This window comes from Prorops nasuta, unplaced genomic scaffold (assembly GCF_024137725.1).
Source record: "Prorops nasuta isolate Cenicafe-Biocafe unplaced genomic scaffold, Cenicafe_Pnas_1.2 PNAS00002, whole genome shotgun sequence".
In the NCBI taxonomy this organism is placed as follows: domain Eukaryota; kingdom Metazoa; phylum Arthropoda; class Insecta; order Hymenoptera; family Bethylidae; genus Prorops; species Prorops nasuta.
In genome coordinates, this window is record NW_027116799.1 from 5818262 (window position 1) to 5840974 (window position 22713).

At 37.8% G+C, this 22713-nt stretch overlaps 4 protein-coding genes across 6 annotated transcripts; 2 read left to right on the forward strand and 2 right to left on the reverse strand.

The window, feature by feature from the left end:
* Nucleotides 1-50: 50 nt before the first annotated feature.
* On the forward strand, nucleotides 51-10169 carry LPCAT (lysophosphatidylcholine acyltransferase). Of its 2 annotated transcripts, none has more exons than XM_066735412.1 (11): nucleotides 51-579; nucleotides 5573-5718; nucleotides 7111-7325; nucleotides 7791-7903; nucleotides 8000-8154; nucleotides 8236-8373; nucleotides 8467-8592; nucleotides 8669-8816; nucleotides 8913-9011; nucleotides 9095-9239; nucleotides 9330-10169. In XM_066735412.1, exons 1-11 carry the CDS (start codon nucleotides 460-462, stop codon nucleotides 9416-9418), a joined length of 1494 nt encoding a protein of 497 aa, XP_066591509.1. In that variant the 5' UTR covers nucleotides 51-459; the 3' UTR covers nucleotides 9419-10169. The 2 variants fall into 2 exon arrangements, with proteins under 2 accessions (XP_066591509.1, XP_066591499.1); XM_066735402.1 differs by lacking the exon at nucleotides 7111-7325 and adding an exon at nucleotides 6327-6544 and having other exon boundaries at nucleotides 9330-10151.
* A 157-nt stretch (nucleotides 10170-10326) lies between these two features.
* LOC136778495 (RAB11-binding protein RELCH homolog) lies at nucleotides 10327-15343 on the reverse strand. The gene is made up of 15 exons (XM_066735390.1): nucleotides 14834-15343; nucleotides 14552-14770; nucleotides 14305-14463; nucleotides 13794-14242; nucleotides 13435-13718; nucleotides 13043-13353; nucleotides 12681-12967; nucleotides 12280-12601; nucleotides 12059-12215; nucleotides 11862-11985; nucleotides 11514-11784; nucleotides 11315-11450; nucleotides 11040-11239; nucleotides 10707-10968; nucleotides 10327-10632 (listed from the first exon to the last, which is right to left on the reverse strand). Exons 1-15 carry the CDS (start codon nucleotides 14883-14885, stop codon nucleotides 10482-10484), a joined length of 3384 nt encoding a protein of 1127 aa, XP_066591487.1. The 5' UTR covers nucleotides 14886-15343; the 3' UTR covers nucleotides 10327-10481.
* Nucleotides 15344-15777: 434 nt separating this feature from the next.
* Nucleotides 15778-19505, forward strand: stl (stall). The gene is made up of 6 exons (XM_066738858.1): nucleotides 15778-15821; nucleotides 16048-16201; nucleotides 16281-16493; nucleotides 16568-17346; nucleotides 17419-17972; nucleotides 18049-19505. Exons 1-6 carry the CDS (start codon nucleotides 15778-15780, stop codon nucleotides 18639-18641), a joined length of 2337 nt encoding a protein of 778 aa, XP_066594955.1. The 3' UTR covers nucleotides 18642-19505.
* Nucleotides 19506-19639: 134 nt separating this feature from the next.
* On the reverse strand, nucleotides 19640-22695 carry LOC136776259 (dnaJ protein homolog 1). 2 transcript variants are annotated; one of them, XM_066731658.1, is made up of 2 exons: nucleotides 22495-22695; nucleotides 19640-21782 (listed from the first exon to the last, which is right to left on the reverse strand). In XM_066731658.1, the coding sequence occupies exon 2, from the start codon at nucleotides 21765-21767 to the stop codon at nucleotides 20718-20720; it is 1050 nt and encodes a 349-aa protein (XP_066587755.1). In that variant the 5' UTR covers nucleotides 21768-21782; nucleotides 22495-22695; the 3' UTR covers nucleotides 19640-20717. The 2 variants fall into 2 exon arrangements, with proteins under 2 accessions (XP_066587755.1, XP_066587764.1); XM_066731667.1 differs by lacking the exon at nucleotides 22495-22695 and adding an exon at nucleotides 22028-22322.
* Nucleotides 22696-22713: the final 18 nt, after the last annotated feature.

Genomic DNA, 22713 nt, shown 5'->3' on the forward strand with positions numbered 1-22713 from the left:
TCCAACGAAGGCTGAAGAGAACGAAGGGAAAGAAGTGAACTCAGAGAAGAGAAGTGGTACTCTGTATCGTCTGCACTCTGCTGCAGTGGTCTTTGCTGCTGCACGCTGCTGCAGTCGTCGTTGGTTGGTCGTCGTGGCTCGTCGGTCGTATTGTTGATGCACGTGCGCGCGCGCGCGCGCAATTCATGAACCCTTCTCTGTTCGCTGGCGCACAGAGGCCACCCGGCCGGACGGACCTGTCCGTGTGATCCGCGTCGTCGCTCAGTCGGCTCGGTTAGTTTCGCTCTACTGCTCGACCAGTAGAAACCACCAGAGTTCTAAGGATTTCCTTCGAACCCCTCGAGAGCTTTTTGACAAGAATGTTTCGCTGACTGTCACTCGGAACGCGCTTATCAGCTTTCCTCTTGCCGCATTCTAGTTGTCTCGCTGGAAAGTTCACCGGAAGTGCACGGATTAAACATGGACGAGGTGAACGGGAGACTGCCTAAAAGAGATATGGAGACGCAGAGTCTCAAAGCAGACATTCTAAATCCTTTCGTTCATCGTCTCGAACTAGACACGACCTACGACAAGCTCAAGGTCAGTTACGTCGCCCGAAATGCACCCCAATCGATTCCGCTGAGAAATTTCACCCTACCTAATGGGGAATGTCTCTGCATGTTTCCACCCCCACCTCTATCTCTGTCTCTCTCTTTCTACTTCTGTTTATAACGCGCGCGCGCGCGCGTGCGGCTTAAGCCACCCTCGTCCCCTCTTTCACACTAGATCTACCTGCGGTAAATGTATAATTCTTTTAACTTGTTAAATCTGACTTTCAATTATGTAAACGTATTACGAAAGTTTCGTTATTCCTTTAATTAGCATATATTTGAAATAGGAATCAGTGAATCATTTCAATAGTGTTTTTTATGCTGGTTAGCAGTTTAATGGTCGAAAAGTTTCCGCTGGAGTAATTAAAAACTGTATGTTTCGGTAGCTCTAGTGTTAAATTCATTTTTTTAATTCATCGTTTTAATTATATTTTTTCAGTTTGATATATACGCTTATCGTTTAAACTTTATACTTGAAAAACTTGCAGCCTTTCTGCTCAGAATAGACACAATTAAAATGAGTAATTAGGTGTATCGGTATTTGCGTGCATATTTTATAATTGCAAATCGTTTTCCAGCCTGCATTCGAAAGTGTGACGTACAATTTGTATGCCGTGAAATTAGTGACTGCGCCGTCACGATTAGTAGCCTTACTAGTCTAACGCATATAAAACTACTCATTCGTTTTTGGACAAATACTCATCGATGGCTGGATTATTGTGCAACCGGTTGGATTTCGGTCGAAGCAAAATAAATAGCAGTAAAAATGTTGTATATATTTTATACTGATGCAAATTATTATGGAAAAAAAGAAAGTTATCGCCATATTTAAATATGTCTTACAGGTCAACTGATTGACATTATTGCTATACGATATCAGGAGGAATAGTTTCTTTGATTTTACGAAAAGTACATAGCACACCGAACGTTGGTAATAACTTTCACAATTTCTAGTCGTAATACAGCCTGAACAAGCGGTATACATCCTTACCTGTCCACATATGTTTTTTACAAGAGTCAAGTATACCATAGTACGCTGTATGCTCCCCTGACTATTCCTAGATTTAATTGTCAATGGACGTTACGTATCCGCTGGCTAGAAATCACTTCCTCGCCGGTCGTGCGTGTTGATCCAAGACAGGTAGGCTATAGGACATAAGACTATAAGTAGGGTGACCATATTTATTCTCAGAAAATAAATGAAAAAAACTAATATGACGGAAAGTAGACGATTTACTAGTTTTCTTAATAGTAGGTGTAATCTTAAAAACGTTAAACTTTATAACTAGAAGTATTAGAATTTATTACTGTCATTATTATTTTTTAATAGAATATGCAAAACGAGTAGTATAACCACAACTTCACGAGCACAGTACACTTTTTTATTGACGTTTTAATAAATAAAACAATTTTGATAATTTACTCAAAATAGCACGCTTTAAAGATTTATAATTACGATTTTATTTTTGAACGTCGAATTTTGAAAGAATTGCAGATTGGTCATATTTGTAAGGAAAGTACAGTCCAAACATAAAATTAGTACACATGGTCACCTACAGTGGACAGATGACGAGGCAACGCAGAATCGAACAATGGCTAAACGAACGGTCGTGTCACACCAGTTGCACGTGGCGCACCTAAAAAAGATTCGGTAAACTTGTCAATGTCAGTTAGGGCACGCCCGCACGAACGAAATTGTACGATCATCGTGATACTGCATGGCATAAACTTACTTAGGGCACAACATTCCACAGTCCACGAACCAAGTTTCAAGAATCCGGCTTAATCGCATAAACCTGCTACCAACACACTTGAGTCTTCAACGTACGAGGATTTCTCTCCTCAACACATCATATTTAGAGTAAATTTTAATGAAAACGGTGCTAAAATTTACGACTTCATTTCTCTGTTTTTAACGCACAAATTAGTAGAGTTCTTGTACGCTTTGAGCCACTCGTCGTGAACTCGACTTACAATTCTCGCTACTTTCACTCTTCAATATATATAGCTATACAACCGTGTGGAATTAGTGCTTTTCTCATAGGCTATCATAGTTTACAGTCTGTACATCCATTGACTTATGAATTCAATGAAATTGGACAAAATGACGATTTTTCCTTTACACCACATGTGCACAGTGTATATAGTATATGATCCGGGAGTCGAGCTGACATTCACGACCCACATCTGTCCAAGCATAGCGGAAAGCTATTCTACCTAGTCAGAGAAAACGATAGAATTATTTCCACAAGTGTATTTTCTCTTCGGTTGCAACTTGACTGATGTTGCTTAACGTTTGAGATTAATTTGTGTCAACCTGAAAAATTTAGAAACAGGAGAAGGAATTTTAAGAAAAACAACTCTTGTAACACTTTCCTGTCTGAAAAATAATTGAGAAATAATTAGAAGTTTAAATATACTGGTTAAAATATTAGAATTTGCGTTCACCGGATTTATGATTGCCTAAGTTCGATGTAAACCAGTTTGTCTTTAGTGCCATGAAATTTTAATAACTTCTATGACTTAAAACCTAAAATACTTGTAATGTATATGTATACGTTGACAAAGATCACGCGTTGCCTTTGTTGCTTACAATTGAACCGTGGAAATTTTATTTTCTTCGTCAGAGTTTTGGAACTCGTGTGCATGTAAATTAAATTCATTCAACTCTGTACTATATCTAGCAACTTTTGCAATGCTTAAAAGCAAAGAAATTATAAAATCACTGTGAAAGCGACGCATACGTAAATTTCAACTTTGCTTAGATTTCCAACATCTGAATATAATTAGGTATATTATTTGAAGTGATTTTCACAGCTGTTTAAAACATAAAAAAATAGTATACATATAAAACGAGAACGATGCAACAACTGTTGCTTGGCTTCGAAATTCAATATTTCTTCGTGAGAGTTCTGTTATGCCAGTAAAAGGAACGGAATAGAATGGATTGGAACCAAATAAAACGGAACGGAATGGACCCATGCTACTTGTCGCTGCATTGCATCCTAAATTCCTAGCGTACCCTTTCCCTTCGATACTAGGAGGCCCACTTTTCTCTCCAGTATTGCGATATCCTGGCACGAATTCAAATGCTAGTAACGAAAGGTCGTTAACTCGTTATGCAATAAGTCTTCGGCGTATACAGAGAGTTTGTGTATTCATTAGCGTCGCAAAACTAACCTCGAAAATCTTTGCGAGTTTGACTTGCCAAACTTGTGAGCCATCCGACCACTGACCTGTTATTATAATAAAATATACAAATGCTTCGAGTAATTTTTGAGGACATCTAAAAATAGGTCATGGTACTTTGGTTGGCATCTTGTTTGCATAACTATATAAGAGGTTCATTGTCTTTTTGGTAAACTTTCTTCAATCACTGTGCAATCTGTTCACTTATAAAGTTGCGTTTACATGTGCAATATTCGCCAATCCAGAACATTATCTCCTAAGGGGGTGGAACCAGACTAAAAACCATTTGTATAAGCGAGCAACCACCCTAGTATTCTTTTACATTTAATGCATAAAAATTCAACACTATTATCCTAGTCCCTCTATAGGTATTCAATGCTTAAAACATTAAAGAATCTTTCAGTATTAGTGCGTAAATAGCGTTCATGCACGCACAAACACATTAGCCTGGATCCACCCTTATGCGCCAGTGCTCTGCACGGATGAATGTTGCAAGTGGAAACGCACCTTAACACGGACAGACCAAGGTTTGAAACTTCGTCGGAGACCACACGTCCTACTTTCTCGGCTGAGCTGTGAGCAAAGAGTATACAAAAATGGGACAGCGCAAGTGAAGGAATACGAGACCAATTAAAATATTCGTGGCAATGAACTTTGTTCGAAAATCCTTTCGATCAAAAGAAATATTCAATGTCCGAAACGGTAAAGCTGTTCGTTTCTCTATATAGCTTCCTAAAGTCTCTGATCTCAATCCACATGGTGGAAACATTTCATGAACGTTTTTAACGCTATATTTACTATACGAGTTTTTATATAAATATTTTATAAACGTTAGATCTTCATTATTCGAGTTAAATTCAAAATCGGAGTCGAAAGAGAAGGTGGGCTAGAGCGTGAAGAGAGAAGCGAACAGCCTTTTGATTAAACTTTCTTTTTCGATCTGGCCCGTGGCTGATGGCATGGTCAAGGTTGTATCGATAATCTGTCGGATTTACGAAGCAAAACGAAGAAGAGCTGTGAGGAGCAAGTACCGTTGGTCCGTTCCGTTAGCCACTCTATTACACACTACGACTATGCCGCACTACCGTTGCACGCGTACACCAACACATGCACGTTCAAGATTCGTAACGTCCTATGGAAGTACTAGTACTCGCGCGGTTGTGTTGCCGTGTATTGATAAATTAAGCTGAGCTCGTGCGTCAGCCTTGTAAATACTCTCCACATTGTGTCAAGAAGGTTCCTAAAATGTTTCTGGACTCAATTTGACACGTGGAATGTTTCAGGAATGTTTTAGACACTATTTATGACAGAGATAGAGCTATCCATACATCAGGCATGTATAAAAAACGTGCCAAAGTGTCAAGTAGGGTCCGAAAACGTTTCAGGAACATTTCTGACAATATTTTCAGATAGAATACTTATAGCAGTCTATTGAAGGCTAAAGTGAGACAAATTGAGCTATAGATTCGACCCTTAATGTTGCGTTTCGCTGAAGGTTTCAGCGGAAATCGTCTACCTTCTCCTGACTACTCTTATACCCGCAATTTGTAGGTACGCGGCTTACCCTGCGCGCATAAGACCATTAATATTGTATAGATAAGTTATAATCGATTATTAGGGACACTCAAGTTCGAGGCTACGCATTCGCTATATGTACTAAACTAATGTATACGATTTATTGTGTTCTCCCTTTCATTTATCTTTTCCTCTGATTTTTTTTCTATTAAATTGTAAAGTTTAATGTGTGTATAAACACGGACTAACCACGATCTTGTTTTTTATGTTTGTTTCAGACGGCATTTCTTACCGTAGTCCTTTTGCCATTTAGATTAGCAGCTATCACAGCTTTGGTAATAATGGCATGGTTATTGGCCTGTTTGGGTCTTCACGGACTTACGGAAGAGGACCTACGAAGGGCACCACTTCAAGGATGGAGGCGGTAAATCCGCTTGATAATAAAAGCTCATTTTCTTTTTGCACGAGAACTCTAATGTTATTCCCATTGTCTATCACAATTCATAGCACGAATTTGCACTGGCCAAGACTCTAATATCCCTTTTCCATGATTAGAAATTGCATATTAACGCATTTAACTTTATTTATGTGTACATGCAGTCACCGCGGGGCCATGAAACGTTTAAAAGATATTATAATCGTTGTACGCATCTTTCGATTGATGGAGTCACCTTTGGAAGTTTCAATTATTGCATTTAAAAACTCTTAGAAGGTCGAGTACTATTGTAATTGAAAAGAAAAAACAAAGTATGTAAAGGGATAGTAAGACAAAAACAATGTTAAAATCCCGGTAATAATTGATTTGTTCGATGTATGCCCTCTAAATTTAGTATTTTGTATGTCACCGCATGATGGATAGAGGTAGATAGTACAGCATATAGTATATTAGTATATGTGTGTGTGTATGTATGTATGACCTATATGGTGGTGTAGTGGCTATGGATAGAGAAAGGAAGTAGTAGGTTAATGAGACGTATGCTAGAATGTGTACTGTATAGAAATAACACAGCGGAACTAAACAAACATATGCAGAGACATGCGAATCGTGATCTGCTGGATGATGAGGGCGTTGTTCGTCTGCGGAGGGTTCCATCAGTTGAAGGTCAAGGGTCGGAAAGCACCAACGAAGGATGCCCCGGTGCTGGCGCTTGCGCCCCACTCCAGCTTCTTCGACGCACTTCCGGTTGTTTACCTCGGAGGCCCTAGCATCGTGGCCAAAGCGGAAACCGGACGTATACCCTTCTTCGGAAGTACGTCTTCCACAGGTTCTTCTCCTCCCTCTTCTCCCCGAGGCCCTCACTCCCACAACCACTCCTCTCCCACGCAAATACCGTCCATTTATACGAACGCTAATTTGCGCCTTCAATCAATTTTCTCTTTCCTTTGTTTCTTTTTCTTTTAATTTTTTTTTATTACTAATACACTACCAATAGCATTATGTTCAAATTAATCATCGATTTGCGCTGCAATAGCATAGTGGGACACGGTTATGTGGTGGATGGGACCATTCAACGCGCATTAAAACTTTTCTTACTAACCCGCCAAAAATCATCTCATTATTTCTATGCATTGTTTTGAGCTAACTATATAAAAAACGGGTATTGGGAGCCTTTGTGCTAACAATTCGGTTGAACGAGAAGCGACAGGCAATTGATAATTAGATGGATAACGAGCGTACGTCGAGAGAGCGAGAGAGAAAAAAAGCAACAATAGAGGAACTTAAGGAATCTTGCGATGTTAAATAAAGATAATTCGTAATTGTGATAATAGAACGAAGCGAGTCAACTGATGTGTTATTGTTGATTGAAACCTGCAGAAAAATAGTGCCCTGGTTGTGCTTTCTGGGCCGACTGACGTACCAAGCAGGAGGGATGAGAATCGTGGTGCGTGGAAAACAAGCTTCGCGAGTCGAGGCACCAATCCTGGTCGTTGCACCGCATTCCACATTCATGGATGGAGGAATTGTCTACGTCACTGGATTTCCTTCGATCATCGTCAGGCGCGAATCGGGCCTCAATCCATTTATCGGAAGTACGTCTAACAAGGGCAGGCCTGCATTTTTCACCATCTCAATTTATCTGTATATTCATCATTTATTCGCATTTTCCCTTTTTTTTCCTTCTTTCTTTTTTTTTAATATTTCACTTTCATTACGACTCGCTAGCATCCGAATCAAAATTTCAAATAATCTGTCCCATTCACCACTGGTGCCGGGAGGGGAATAAGTAACGATGGCTAGATATTGCGGTAGAGCATATAATTTTGCGGTTAAATTGTAGAAATTTTGAACGGTACGATTATTAAGAACGAATAATAACGAAGGATCGAGATTAAACGATGCTTAATGAGATCCGAGTGAGAACGGTAGCAGCGTGTAGATAATGTGCTCGCGTGAATTAAAATTCCTGGGTAAAGGGGGGAGGCTCCTTTAAATTTGAAATTTACGCCCTTTAAACAAAACTTTTTGATTCTAATATTCCATCAAAATCTGCACAGAACTGATAAACTACACGCAGCCGGTCTATGTGTGGCGGGATGATCCTAATTCCAGGCAAAATACGATCAAGGAAATTATCGAACGAGCCACTTCCAAAGAAGACTGGCCGCAAGTAAGTTTGTTGCCCGGTAGACTACAAATTCTGCACTAATCACTACTTTTCTTTTTTTCGAGATATAACAATTATAAAAATTAATTATTATCATAGGTGATGATTTTCCCCGAGGGAACGTGTACAAATAGGTCCTGCCTAATCACATTCAAGTCAGGTGCTTTTTATCCTGGTGTTCCAGTGCAGCCAGTTTGCATCAGATATCCCAACAAGTTGGACACCGTCACCTGGACGTGGGAAGGTCCGGGAGCGTAAGCAACTTAATTTTTATATTACATAAATATCATTCGTGCCAATTTTAATCAGTCGAAATCAATCATTCTCCTTTGTAGATTAAAATTACTTTGGTTAACTTTAACCCAATTAAACAGCAGCTGCGAAATTGAGTTTCTTCCGGTTTACAAGCCAAACGAGGCTGAAAAAACTGATCCTAAATTATATGCGAATAACGTTCGACGTCTCATGGCTGAGTGAGTATCGTCTATAAATCTCTGTCGTTCGACATAACTCATTCCATCTTAGTATAACAGGTTCGTCACTTTTGCAATCATTTTTTATTTTAGAGCATTGAAGATTCCAGTATCAGATTATACATACGACGATTGCAGAATTATCAGTAAGGCTCATCAGTTGCATATACCTCACGCCCCTACTATCGTGGAAGCTCACAAGCTTAGATCAAAGCTTGGGTAAGTTAGTGCAACGTTTTATTAGCGGGCCTTTTCGATTTTATTTCTTTAATACATTATGAATAATTTGCTCTAGTTTGGTGACTGCTAAAACGGAAGAAGAGTTAGTACAGAAAAAAACCAAGAGATTTGGTGATGAAGTGGATTTACACGAATTCGCTAGAATACTCAGGTTGGACGAGAGGGAACCAACTGTGCAGCAACTCTTTAAAGTTCATGATCGAGTAAATATAACACATATTGTTTTTTTCTCTTATACTCTTTTAAATTATTTTATTAAGCTTCGCACGATCTTGATATCTTGGATTTTCTTATTTCAGCATGATCGAGGCAAGATAGATCTCGAGGAATATTTGTTTACAGTATTAGCGACAGCAAATGCGACTTCCGAGCTCGATTTGATCTCGATCGCATTCGATGTAAGTAAAATAATAGATTAAGAATATATACATAGCTTTGTGAAAATCTATAAATTATTCTATTAATCTATTTATCGGGTCAGGTTATCGATACGAAGGGAGCTAAAAGTTTAACGCTGCCAGCTTTGAGAAAAGCTTTGAGGTTGTCTATGCACATGCCCGAGGACGAGATTGAAGAAACATTCCATCAAATCAGTAGAGACGATAGTAACGGGACAGTATGCTTTGGTAAGGACTTCATTGATTGAATTTTCTTTTAAGTTTATAGTTTTTCGATATTCCTGATGAGGCTACGTAACGACGTATTTAATTTTCCAGAGGACGTTATCGAAGTTTTAAGCGCCAAGGCGGAGTATACCCACTTGTGTACCGGGGGTATCGAGGGTAAAAGGAAAAAGACCATTTGAGAGTGTCTTTGCCAGTCTCCAATGAGTCCATACAAACCCAAGGAGTATCAGGATTCAAAACCACTGTTGGCAAGAATCTGCTCCAATCCCGTATAGAGTAGGTCGGGATCTCGATATTTTTCTCCTTTCTTCTTCTTCTTCAACGTATTCCATCAAATGCGACTGGAGTTTATAATCCTTATAGTTGGAATTATCCAAGCAGAAAAGATTTACGTTACAAGTTTCGTGCTACAAAGTCCTATGTGCAAATAGCTTAGATAAATGCACAGGCTTGATTGTGCGGGACTGATCAACTAGGACGTATCGTCCATTTCAAAAACCATATACATAATATATTATAGTTTTAGAATTTAGATCACTCAGGGTTTCAGATAGAAACGATCGTCCAAACTGGTGCTTCGAGTGAGCACTTAAAATTTCGACGTGGTACATTTAGTTTTAGATTATTATAGCGTTAATAATAATATATTCACGAGAGTATTATATTATTTATTACAACCAATGAAGATAAACACGCAACACACACACACACATACACGCATACGCAAGGACGCCTGACACTTGATCCTAAAATACAATAATGATGATTATTGTATAGTATAATATTTATATACATATAAGAGAAACGAGAAAAATATTCTTACATAAATAAAATAGGTGAATAAAAATGTTGAAGATATTTTCTCCCTTTTTGTTTTTTTGCAAATATTTTATCAATAAGTACAAACGTGGAATAAAACAAATCTACAATATCACGTTTAATTCAAATATATTATAAAAATAAACTGAATTAATTCGTTATTGCACTTTTATCGTATTATCTAAAAATTATGTAAAGTATAATGCATAGGTTTATTAATATTACTATTATTGAATTGTTATTACTATTATACTGCAAGAGACTAAATATTCTCGTAAAATCAATACTGCATATGCTTTTAATTTTTGCCTTTCAATGTCTTATTTAACTTATCATTTTCATTTTTATCACTTTTCATGTAAATTAATGCGTTATTTATAAAAAGGCACGTCTTCCACTAAACGATGACAGAAGAGTACGCTTTTATTTTTTGGACATTTGTGTAAAAATGCTGAACATACCAGAGGAATTAGTCTTTTGTTGAAACATTTTGCTCATTCTTTGTCTCATATCTTCGACGCCTTGACCTACATTTACGGAAGGTAGAGTCAATCCAGAGCTGACGGACGTGGATCTAATTAAAAATAAATGACCATTAACATTGAAACAAATGATATTATCGCGACGATAAAAGAAAGAAAGTTATACCTTTCGATTGATTTACTGGCGTCCTGCCGGGATTCAGCTTCGCGTATAAATGAACGAACAGTTTCCTTCAGTTGAGGCGAATTCTGATTAACCAATATCTCAAGATATTTCAATCCTGGTAATAAAACTTGAGATATACATCTACCACGGAGAGGGCAGTATACCAATATCGAGTAAGCATCTACTAAAGTATTTACAAGCTCACTTTTACGACTTTGCTGAAGGGCTGAAGCAGTTATCCCGGTCAATTGGGTTGCTATTACTGCAAAGTTTAATGATCAGTCGGTTGATAAGAAAATTGAGAATTAATTTATTTTATGATTATGCACATACCATCCTCTATATAGTTTTGGGGACAGTTGGGTGCTATTGACGCTAATGTAGATACTAAAGTAGAAGCCAAAGCCGAAGGAACCCCTTGAGGCTCCCGTGTTATCGTTTCCAAAGTCATTCTAGCTTTATCCCGGACATTCCTTAATTTACATTCAGTAATGACTCTTCCTAGCGCGACTATTGCTGCTCCTCGAACTGATCTAAAATACTTTGGCGGATAAGACTACTGAAATGACAAATTAGCGAAAACATAGTAAGTATGATTGATTGTTTACATATCAGGATCGCTAGCAAGGGTAGTAATGGCCGGTAATATCCTGTTATCAACCAGTTGATCAGAGACATGGATTATCACAGATCCGAAAAGCTCGGCGGTTGTACATCTGACACTACATTCTGGATGCGAAACGCCTAGGTTTGGAATGCAAAATTAAATCCGTCGGTCGATTAATTTAAGTACCGCGATTAGCTTACCTTCCCACAAACCACTTAAAACATGCTCTTCCATGGATGACTGTGCGCATAACGCGATAGTTGCTACACGAAGGCTACTAATGTCGACTCTAGCCACGGATAGCATGACGTGTAATTGTTTGAAATATTTAGCAACATCTGGGGCATTCCACGTCGATTGCACAATTAAATAAGCTGGTATCAGAGTTAAATTTCCAATATTTTTATCGGTCGAAAAAGACGTAAATTCTCTCTCAAGTTTAGCCATTTCTGAGACGAAGATTGGCTGTATCTGAAAAAGACAATTTATTTATTAGAATCTTTTCGTGTAATTCGAAACATTCGTCGCTTCAGACCCATTAGTGTCACCTTTGTACAAAAAATATTATGTCCAAATCCTAAACACAAAGAACGAATAAACGTGTTAAGTGCATTTAGAACACCATCTTGTCCCATCTCAACAGATTTGATAATTTCGAGAACATCCGGTAATCTAGAAAGGAAAATAATTCGTACTCAAGAAATTTAAGGCTATCACGCAAGAGAATAGATGCACGGCAACCTACAATTTATTCGTTACCCAATCAATTTCCGGCCATGAATCTTTTTCATGCCATGAATTGGAGAAGAAGGATTGCAACAGTGTACTAATATCTACATCTCCCTCGTAAAAAAAACTCGGATCGTTAAGCTCCGAATGACATATATCAAGAAATTCTTTAGCTGTTGGAAAAAAGCATCCATCAAATTTAATTAAATTTGATCTTTAGCAAAAAAAGAAACTTACGTATTTCTGCATCGATGACATGTCGAATATACTGTTTAACATAGTCAGCTTGAGCAACACACACAATGGTATACGGCAATAAATATTGCAAAACTTTGATAGATGGAACGATTCTCGTCTCGTCGATGTAATCTTTATGGACAAAATGTTGCGTAGGCTTCAAGTGGCTCTTTAAATTAGATATCACTCTTGGAAGTAGATGAGACTGCAATCTTCCCAACGACAGTGCCCATTGCGCTAAGATTGGCAAAAGAATGTCTGTAGTAGTTTGAACTACTTCTGGTGAAGGATCACGAAGCGCCGTCAACGATAATTCTTCACACTGAATGATGTAATATTGAATTATAAAAACGCTTTAACGAAATTTAGAATGGTTGTTTTGTAATATAATCAGTAAATACCTGGAAGTATTTGTCAGAATCGTTCATTAATAGTACCTGCAACGCAATACTCTTAACGACAGCTATTCTGACATTGGAGTCTTTGTCTTCTAATAATATTTGTTGTAGCATGGAAAGCATTAAAGAATTACGAATGTTGGCAGGCGCGTATGGTGCTAAGGCCGAACAGCATTCGACAGCTAGTAATCTTTTTTCTGGATATTTGTGCTGGCTTTGTTCCCAGCAAACTGTCATAATCTCCTCTACATCTAGCGATACGTCTTCCTGTCTCGACAATGCGATCAATCCTGTAAAAAAAGAAAATCTTCAGGTTGGATATAATATCTATAGGTGACTGGAAAAAAAAGAATAAGACGATTTACCAGCTAATACTATTTTTCTCTCTTGCTCGGAAGGTCTTTTTTTACAAGAGAACAAGAGTTGCAAAAGGCTTTCCTTTTCTGCAGGATCCGAGTGAAAGCGTACCGCAGTCAAAATCAAGAGTATAATGTCTTCTCGATTACTGGATAGATTCGGTACTATTTTTAGCAAGCTCTTAGTCAAAATTCGAAGGAGCGCATCTCCAGAATCTTCTTTACGAATCATTCGTTCCTCAGCATTACTAATAATCGAATCTGAAACATTTACCGAACAGCGCGCCATTGCTTCAGTTTTAAATTTGGACGGTAAGTATCTGAAATGAAGTAATTTATTCATTAGTAACAAGATGAATGCAATAAAATATACATGGAATAGTAACGTACAAATATACTACCTTGATGATGATGAATTTATAAAAATCGCAGAAGAGCTATCTGAGGTGTCGATACATCGTATTTGAGGTATTTGCAGTTGAGTCCATTCTTTATCTCCAGGATCAGTTTCGCCCAAACTAAAGGCAATGGAAGCACAATTCTCATCATCATCATCATCATCATCATTATCATCATGATTCCCTTGAGGATTACTTTTAGTTTCTCGTGAAGGAGATTCAACAAAATCAAACTTTTCCGACGTGGTTGAATTCGAATCAGCAGCGGTGAATTCAGCGTTGTTTTTCTAGGTGATAAAGCAGAAAGGTTAAGAATGAACTAATAATTTTAAAGAAAAAAACAAAATTTTCTTAAGACAAACCATTTGTAAGTTTTCAGACGCAGCTGTTAATAATTCTCTAAGATTCGTTTTTTCTTTATCTAGAGTTAAAATTTTACTCTCCAGCTGAGAGATCTCTTCAATCTTTTGGGCATATTGTTCCTTCGTGATTTCATTACAGATACCAAAAGAATCAGTTTGTATAGCACAGGTAGTAGAAGGAGGCTTTTCATATCCATAAGATTTCATATACTCTCTATAAATTTGGAGGAGGGCTGCAGGTTTAGGGATGTTTAATCCTACATCGTCCCAATCTTCAAAGTCTTGATTATCATTTTCATCACTGAATGTAATGGAAGTTAATTTATAAGAGCGAGCTAGCAAGTATTCATTAACAAGAAAATTCAAAGCTCTCTGCTCATGAGGTTTAATTGGTGAGTCATCATCAAATTGCTTATCACTTGGTTTATCCTGTTTTCTTCCCTCAGATTCTAAAAATATAGGTTTAGCTAGAGAACGATATTTTGTAACAGTAGCTGAAAATAATATTTACCTGTGACCAAAGTCAGATTAGCCCTAAGAGCAGATATATTTTCTCTAGCCTTTCTTAATTCAAATTCAAGGATGGCAACTCTGTCATCCGTAGTTGCACCATCTTCAGAATATCTGGTCATATCCAGCGAATCTAAGGTAGCTTGACTGGATGACCTTGCTACAAGGATGATATACAGGACAAACAATTAGCAAGAAATAGTGATCAAACATATGAAGAAAAGAAATAAAGTTTTAGTGCTACTTACCCATAGAGGTGACTGATTCGGGCTTTGTAATAATTGCAGTAGGTCTGTTAATTTCAGCATTACTGGGAGTTGTAAAATATTCTTTAAAGGACGGAATTTCTTTAGCAGCTTCACCAAGTTCTGTATAAAGTTCATTGGCTGTTGAGAGAAGTTTGTCACTGAATAATTTAGCTGCGATATCATCATAAGTAACATGTGTTCGAGGAGTGATGTTGATACCTGTAACAGATGTATTGTGTAAGGTAAATAGAAAAAGGATTTAAAAGGCTTTAGTAATGTTACCTTTATTATAGCTGGAGGGAGGCTCTTTAAAAGGATCCGTCAAACTTGCCATATTTAATTTATCACCAAAAAGGTTTATGTGATATAGAATTTATTAAAGGATGTACAGACCATCTAAAGTTGAGTTGCAACATAATTACACACAGAAAAGTGTAAATTTTGCAAAGATCGTTGGATCAAAGATTGTACGTAAAATTTAGTTTCTTTGCAAAGATTCGATTTTTAAAATTGATCCTTACTATTATTCAACAAATTCTTCTGCGTTATTGTTTATCGACTGACAAGAGTGCAAGCAATACTAGTTTACACGATGATGGTACTGACTGTGACGGTACTTGACGCTTGGCGGTACTAACGTGCTGAGTGACTACTAAGTAGTTGAGTACAGTGTGAGTATTCAGAGTATTAACAGTGACAGCTGACGTTGACAGTGTTGACACTTGTAGTAGCAACGCAGGCACGCAGCTTGATCGAGGTTTAGAGCTTGGAGAAAAACAGGCCGATGGGCGATGTAACGAACATGAACAAATAATAGCAGTTTAGTTTCAATTTCTCTCGAAGGATAGCGCCAGCTGCCAAAGCCAAGCTCTCCAATGCTCGATAGTGCTGCGATTTGCTTTCTTCACCTCATGCCGACACATGCGATGCAATCAGATGCAATGCGATACCTCTTCCAAAAAGACCTAACAAATGATAGATAACAACATCTTGTGGACCAATAGGATTATAAGATTCTAAACTTATGAACGTTAAATAAGAAAACGGGCCTAAATGCGCTAAAATATCCAAATATGACAATCTAAGGGTGGTATTCGCCTTACCCCAAATCATTTTAAAAATTGTCACCCTACGACCTTACCTAAAAAAGATTGGAAAACGTAAAAATATAAAAAGGTATAAAGTTATTTTCAAGGATTTTTATATAAATTTATTCATTTTTAACTATGTTTAATGTAAAAATGTTGATAGTCTTCTGTAAATTCATAAGGTATGTTTTTATTACTATACACTGTTTTTCTGAAAATTTTATCGTCTTGAAGAATATAAAAGCTTATTCTTAGATTATAGAAAATAAATTTTCGATTAAAATTTCAATGGCAACAATAAGGGCACCAGCATGGGTGGATTATATTATATATTACAGTTTTAAGATAAAATGCACTGCGGGTTTTTGATGCGTTTATATAAAAACGTAATCACATTTGAATATCCAGTGCAAACTGCATGACCGTTGGCTTAACCGGAAGCATGTTAATAATAATTATTTGCGTTTTGTTAGCTTCACTGTCAAGCGTTCACGGGTACCGCGAAGAAGATGACGTTGATGTAATTCTCCTGCCAGTATGGAATTCAACCGAATTACCGGAGGTGAATCACATCAATCAATATATAATATATACATTGTCTTTTATTAATAAAATTATAAACCGCAATAATATATTTGCAGATTAAATTAAAATTTGTGGCTTTCGGTCAAATAGTAGAGTTGATACTCGAGAGAAACGATAAAATAACATCGTCCTCGTTCGAAGTTTGGAGACACAATGAAGACGGTTCTCAGGAGCAATTGGAATACCTGAAGAATCCAGAATCTTGCCATTATCTCCATCGAAACACTTTGAGCACGGCGGCTATAAGTCTTTGCTACCAGAGTGGAGTAGTAAGTATAAAATTAAAATAAAAAGCACTAACGAATTAGGGATTTAAATAATGATGTAAATTTTCCTTTACTAGCATGGTTTTGTATTCCTAAACAACGTTACCCTAGAAATAACACCATTGAGAAATGTCAAATATTCGGGGAGAGATAAAAAATCGCAAATTTATTCTGATTTGCCTCACGTGATAAAGCGAGCCGTGAATTTTCCAAATTTTCTCGATGATTACGAGACTATCGAGAAAAGAAACTTCCGATTCGATAGAGGAAGAGAGAAGAAGAGTATTTACAACGATTTTATCCATCAAAGTATGAGAAAGAGGGAGCTCAACGAAAGATTAACGCTAGAGCTTGCAATTTTCTTCGACGAGGCTGCTTATGAATTGTACTCACCATTTATGAATAGAAAGGACGAGGAGATCCGCGATATGCTGTTGGCTTATGTAAATGGTGTGCAAGCGCTGTATCACCATCCAAGTTTAGGAGCTAGAATCGATATATCTTTAGTACGTTTGGACATAATGCACAAGCAGCCGGGTGATCTTCCACATTTCAACGGGGAAAGAGGAAGTCTGCTGGATTCATTTTGCAATTATGCAAAGATCCACAATGCACCAAAGGACGAGGAACCGGGACACTGGGACATGGCTCTGTACGTTTCCGGTTTGGACTTTTACGCTTGGGAAAATGGTAGGAAAAATCCTTCAACGATGGGCCTCGCTATTGTCTCTGGAGTTTGCGTCACGGAATATTCCTGCGTTATTGCTGAATTGGGCACGACTAACGTTTATGGGAAGCCTTATCCTTCCGCAGGATTTAACAGCGTCTACATCGCCGCCCATGAAATTGGACACAAGTATGAACACTATATAGAATTTAAAATATCGTACAGTTATTGATTCAAGGTCATTTATTTGCTCTTTAACAGCTTAGGAATGCTACACGATTCCACTGGGAATGCTTGTCCCAGGGATGGATACATAATGTCACCAAGCAGAGGAGTCAGTGGTGAGACAATATGGTCTAGCTGCAGCAAAGAAGTAGCAATGGACCTTGGCCGAACAAAACCATGCCTTTTGGATGGAACGTTACTGGATTACGAAGTGGACGACTCCTTGGACCACACGCAATTTCTCGAATTACCCGGAAGAAAATGGCACGCTAAGCGTCAATGCGAGTTCTTGCTCCGGGATAGAGACGCGACTTTCGTCAGTTTAACAGGAGCTTGCGAATCCTTGCAATGCAAGAGTCCTCACAGAACTGGCTTTTATTACTCCGGACCGGCGTTGGATGGGACTTTTTGCGATACTGGAAAGGAATGTCGTGCAGGAGTCTGCCTTCCAGCTTTATTTTTTCCTACTGATATGCCAGACATCTCCGGTTGGTCTTCCTGGAAGGAAGAACCGTGTAACAGTGGTTGCCTTCAAAAAAGTAAGGGAGCATTTTCTAGGCACAGGATTTGCAAGGGGAGCAACTGCAAAGGTTCGTAAATTTAAGTCGAATAAAATAAACGAGTCATGAGCAGATGTGTAATAATATACTATGTGTGGCTTTACAGGTGTTCATTATGACGTCCAATTGTGCAAGGACGAGATTTTGTGTAATAAGAGGAAGATGAAAAAGAAGAGACGACAAACGGCGGAAGAATTTGCTACAGAACGTTGTAGAGTGTTCAGCGAAAAATTGGACGAATTGGATGAAGAAGGAAATGGACTGCAAGCGCCTCATGAATCCGAGAGACCATGGATGGCTTGTGCTATATTCTGCCGACGCAAAGACATTGCTTCCTATTATACTCCACGATTGGAGCTGAACGACCTTGGCTTAGACCCGTACTTTCCAGACGGAACCTGGTGTCACAACGAGGATGACCAGGACTATTTCTGTCGCCAGCACCATTGTCTTCCGGAAAGCTTCCGCTTCGGCAAGGGTCTCTTCGAACACTTTGACCTCGACGACCTTGATTTTGGACCGCAAAATGCACAACCTTCTGGCGGTCTTCGACTTCCAGATCAACTAATAAAGTACCTCAGTCTTGGGATGGACGGCCGTCCTCTGTTGACCACTTTGTCTACGGACGTCCTGCCACCCGACGACCAGAACGACTGGCTCGATAACGACTACGTAGAGATACCCCATGACCTTGACTGAAAATAACAATTTTTTCTATCCGAAGAAAACATACAGTCGAAGAAACTGATTTGTTCCAAAACAAAAACAAATGTTTTAAAGGGCCGCACTTCGGTAGGGGGGATGGCTTCTCTCATCAAACGGCTTATACCTGGACTAACTTCGATTTCTTGGGAATAAACCCAATGAAAAGGTAACAATAAATTGAACGAAAATGAGAAAGTCTTACGAATGACTGTTATTTTAATCGCTGATAAAAAATTATGGTTTTTATATTTTATTCAAATAATCTTGAAATTATCATTAATACAGTGTTTGAGCTTCTGATATATAGAAAAAGAGTAAAAGCATGACTATTCGCATAATTATTTCTAATATTATCAAAACATAACTGATAAAGAAATAATTGTTCATCCATCGAAGTAAGGCCCTTTAACATGTTTGTTTTGAAACGAATTAATTTTCCCATGTGTACGGCGAGAGATGTACGCGCGAATCGTATCTGTTGCTACACACTCGCAGAATAAATACTTGAACGTTTGATCGACTATTTTTGTAGATTTAACCGCTATTATTATCCACAGTCTCGTATTGCTCCAGATCAAAAAGTCCCCTCGGACGTTTTTTTTGTTTTCGGCTCACGCAACGTGTCAAGGACGTGGGGAATAATTGAATTATCTATAGCCTCTGAAACCACCCTGAAATTTGTAACAAAGCCAAGTTACGCAAGACTAAAAAGAGATTTTAGACGGATAGAGAAGTGTAAAGGTGCTAATGAGGCTTGCTTTTAATTTTAAACATTTGCTCTAGAACAATTCTAGAATTATCTGTATCGATATGCGCGTGATGTGAATGACACAGCGCTAATCGTTTTTTATACTATATGTATTCGTTTGAGGTATATATCAGGTTAGTGACGTCATTGAGTCCGCTGACTATTTTAGGAGTGTCTCCCGAGTGTCCAACAAAGTAGTAGGGGTCAAAATCTCGATGGAATCGACAATAATAAAAAAGAAAAAGAAACTCCGTATTCTAAAACTTAATCTTTCAATTATATATTTTGTGTACAAATAATTAACCAACCATTAAAATTAGGAAGATATTGTGTTTGTGTGTAATAAAACAACCTTTATTACAAACGATTGTTTATTTTATGTTTTGCGGCAGTACAGCAAAAAGTACCACTAATCTATTTAAATTAAATACGAAATGGTTTTGTTCGAAAAACACTTAATAAGTGATATTCCTTAGACAGTATTTTATTCTTTGTCAACGAGTGAACACAGCTGTCGGTGGTACGTTTCGTTATACTAGCGCAAAATCATTAAATATCAATACGTACGCTGGATTTTAACGAGTTTGCTCGAGAAACAAAAGCTAAGGCTACGAATGCTAAATAAAAACAATGGTCTAAAAATTATTTTTTTCTCTCAAACGTACCCGGCTTCAGTTTTTCGAAAAAAAAAAACTCGCGCAATCACAGTTTAGACTGAACGCACCTCAATTCACCAAAATGGCGATTATAATTGCAATAGTTTATCATACACTCGTAACATTTACAGTTTGTTTCTTCAGCTACGCATCACGAATAAACTTCGATACAATCATTTTCATACGTACATGTATTTGATGTATCTTAGATTTAAACACACATACAAGCACACCTTAGATCATTTACACATAATCAAACATTGTACAAGCATACATAGAAATAGGTTCGCGTAAATGGTGCACCGAGATTATCGCGAATAATCACATAACTTAAAATAAATTCATTCATTCGGCTTAGTCTTTATTTAGGATTTGTCCCACTTGCAGAAGTAAAGGGGAGTCTGATAAATAATAAAGAATAGTCCAAACCATTTATCTAGTTTTCTTTCAAAAGAAAATTTCCTAGTCTTTTCCTAATTTTCTATAAAGTGTGAAACTTTGCTATACTTCACTTCGGCAAGTTTTACTGGTTAATCTAATCATTCGCTTTTTTATATGTACTAGAACGTACATGAATCTTTTAGTCTCATCGATCGAATGGAGAGAAATCTGTAAAGATTACGTTCGTCCACCTAATTTAATTAAAATTCTCTTCTAATTCCTCTTTTAGTTCGGTAACGTATCATACAAAATGTCCTTAGCGCTTTGCGACAAGATTTCTGGGAATTTAATGTCGAATGAAACCAGAAGATCGCCTTTCCGCGATGGTTCTTTGGGGTAAGGTAGACCGTGTCCTTGAATCCTCTTAACGGTGGCAGGTTTGACGATTTCTCGCGAGAGATTCAGAGTGATCTTCTCACCAGTGAGCGTAGGAATTTCAATAACAGCACCACACAGTGCTTGTTTCAAGCTTAACTTGCAAGCGTACCTGATGTCGCTTCCTTCTCGTCTAAAATCTTTGTGAGGTTTATCTCGAATGATAAACACAATGTCAGCTGGAACTTTTCCTCGTGCCTGGTCACCTTCCTTCTGGAAAGTAATCTTTGTGCCAGCCTTCCAACCAGGTTTAACATTTATCGTAAGAAATTTATCTTCCTTTTTGGTACTACCATCCGCTTGCACGACTCTCCTAGAAATCTTCATTTTCTTGGTGCAGCCCTTCAATATTTCTTCTAGGGAGATGTAAAGATCATGTTCTATTGGAGGATCTTGAACACGGTCTTTACCACCCATTCCTCTGCCTGATGTTGGTCCAGCAAAATTAAATGAATGAGATCTGAAAGCACCACCCTGTCCTTGCCTTGTAAATCCAAATCCAAATGGATCATCCATATCCATTTCATCATCATGGAAAGCAAAGACTGTGCTACCACCACCTCCTGGAAAGAATGACTGGAACGGCGATGTGGAACCAAAGAATTGAGCAAAGGTAGCTTTTCCATCTCCATGGAATCTGTATCCTCCACCACTGTCTGCTCCACCAGCAGATGCTCCACCCTTCAATCCTTCCTCTCCATATTTATCATAGATCTCCTTCTTCTTTGCATCCGATAAAACCTCATAGGCTTCTGCTATTTCTTTAAATTTTTCCTCTGCACCTGCGCTCCTATTTTTATCTGGATGATATTTCAGTGCCAATTTCCTATAGGCCTTTTTAATCTCATCATCGCTAGCACCCTTTGCAATGTTGAGTATCTTGTAATAATCTTTCCCCATGGCTTAATTGACCACCTGTAAAAAGAATAAATATCAGTCTACATTCCAAACAAAACAATTTCTTTACTTCCAGTCAAATAACACCAATTATTAAGTTTAATATAAGCTTTCTTGAAATTCTAATTATTTTTAGTCTTTCTTCTACACAGAATTTTAAAATAAAATTGAAAGAAATGGACAGTTGTGTTTTTTTAATACATATCACGTTAATCCATAAGGAAGAAAACAATAAAAAATTAAAAACAAAGCAATTAAATGACCTCGAACTCTTGTTTCCCCAATTAAGGATGTCTCTCAGTATGGCTCAGACTGGGAGTCTTGAAAGTTTTCATGGTTTCCGCGATCGCGCGCCAGTCTTATTTCCTCAATATCTTATCGAATCTCACGTATAGAACAGCAAAAATGTACCAAGGAGGGCACACAAGTATCTTTCTTTAGGAAAGCCCTCCGAGGTGATTTGATATTCCAACACACCCACGTACATATCGCCCATCTATTTCTGGCAGTGATGAATATGGATACGCGGACTATTCTCTTATTTTGGATATGAATGGAATTCAGCCAATGCAAAAATAAATCCTCTCTTTTCCCTTGAAACGAAAAGATCAAGAAATTTTCTTGAAAAACCGACCATGAATATGGAACATACGGAAATGTTTCACGTATGCATTGATCTACGCGACCTTTCTTATAGCTACCATTCAGCAATTGTATAATTTTTACTTACGATTATCAAATCTCGAAAATTAATAAATGTCAGAAAACAAAATATCCGATTGGCACAAATTCACTTGATGAATAAATTGATGGAAAGTTCTTGATAGAAATATTACTGTATTAGCAATAAAAATGAAACTACTACGAAAGCTTCTTGTCACGTACTGAAATGTGCGTAGGTTGCAGCACCCATATATACAAACTTCGTTTCTAGTACTTTCTGGAGCCT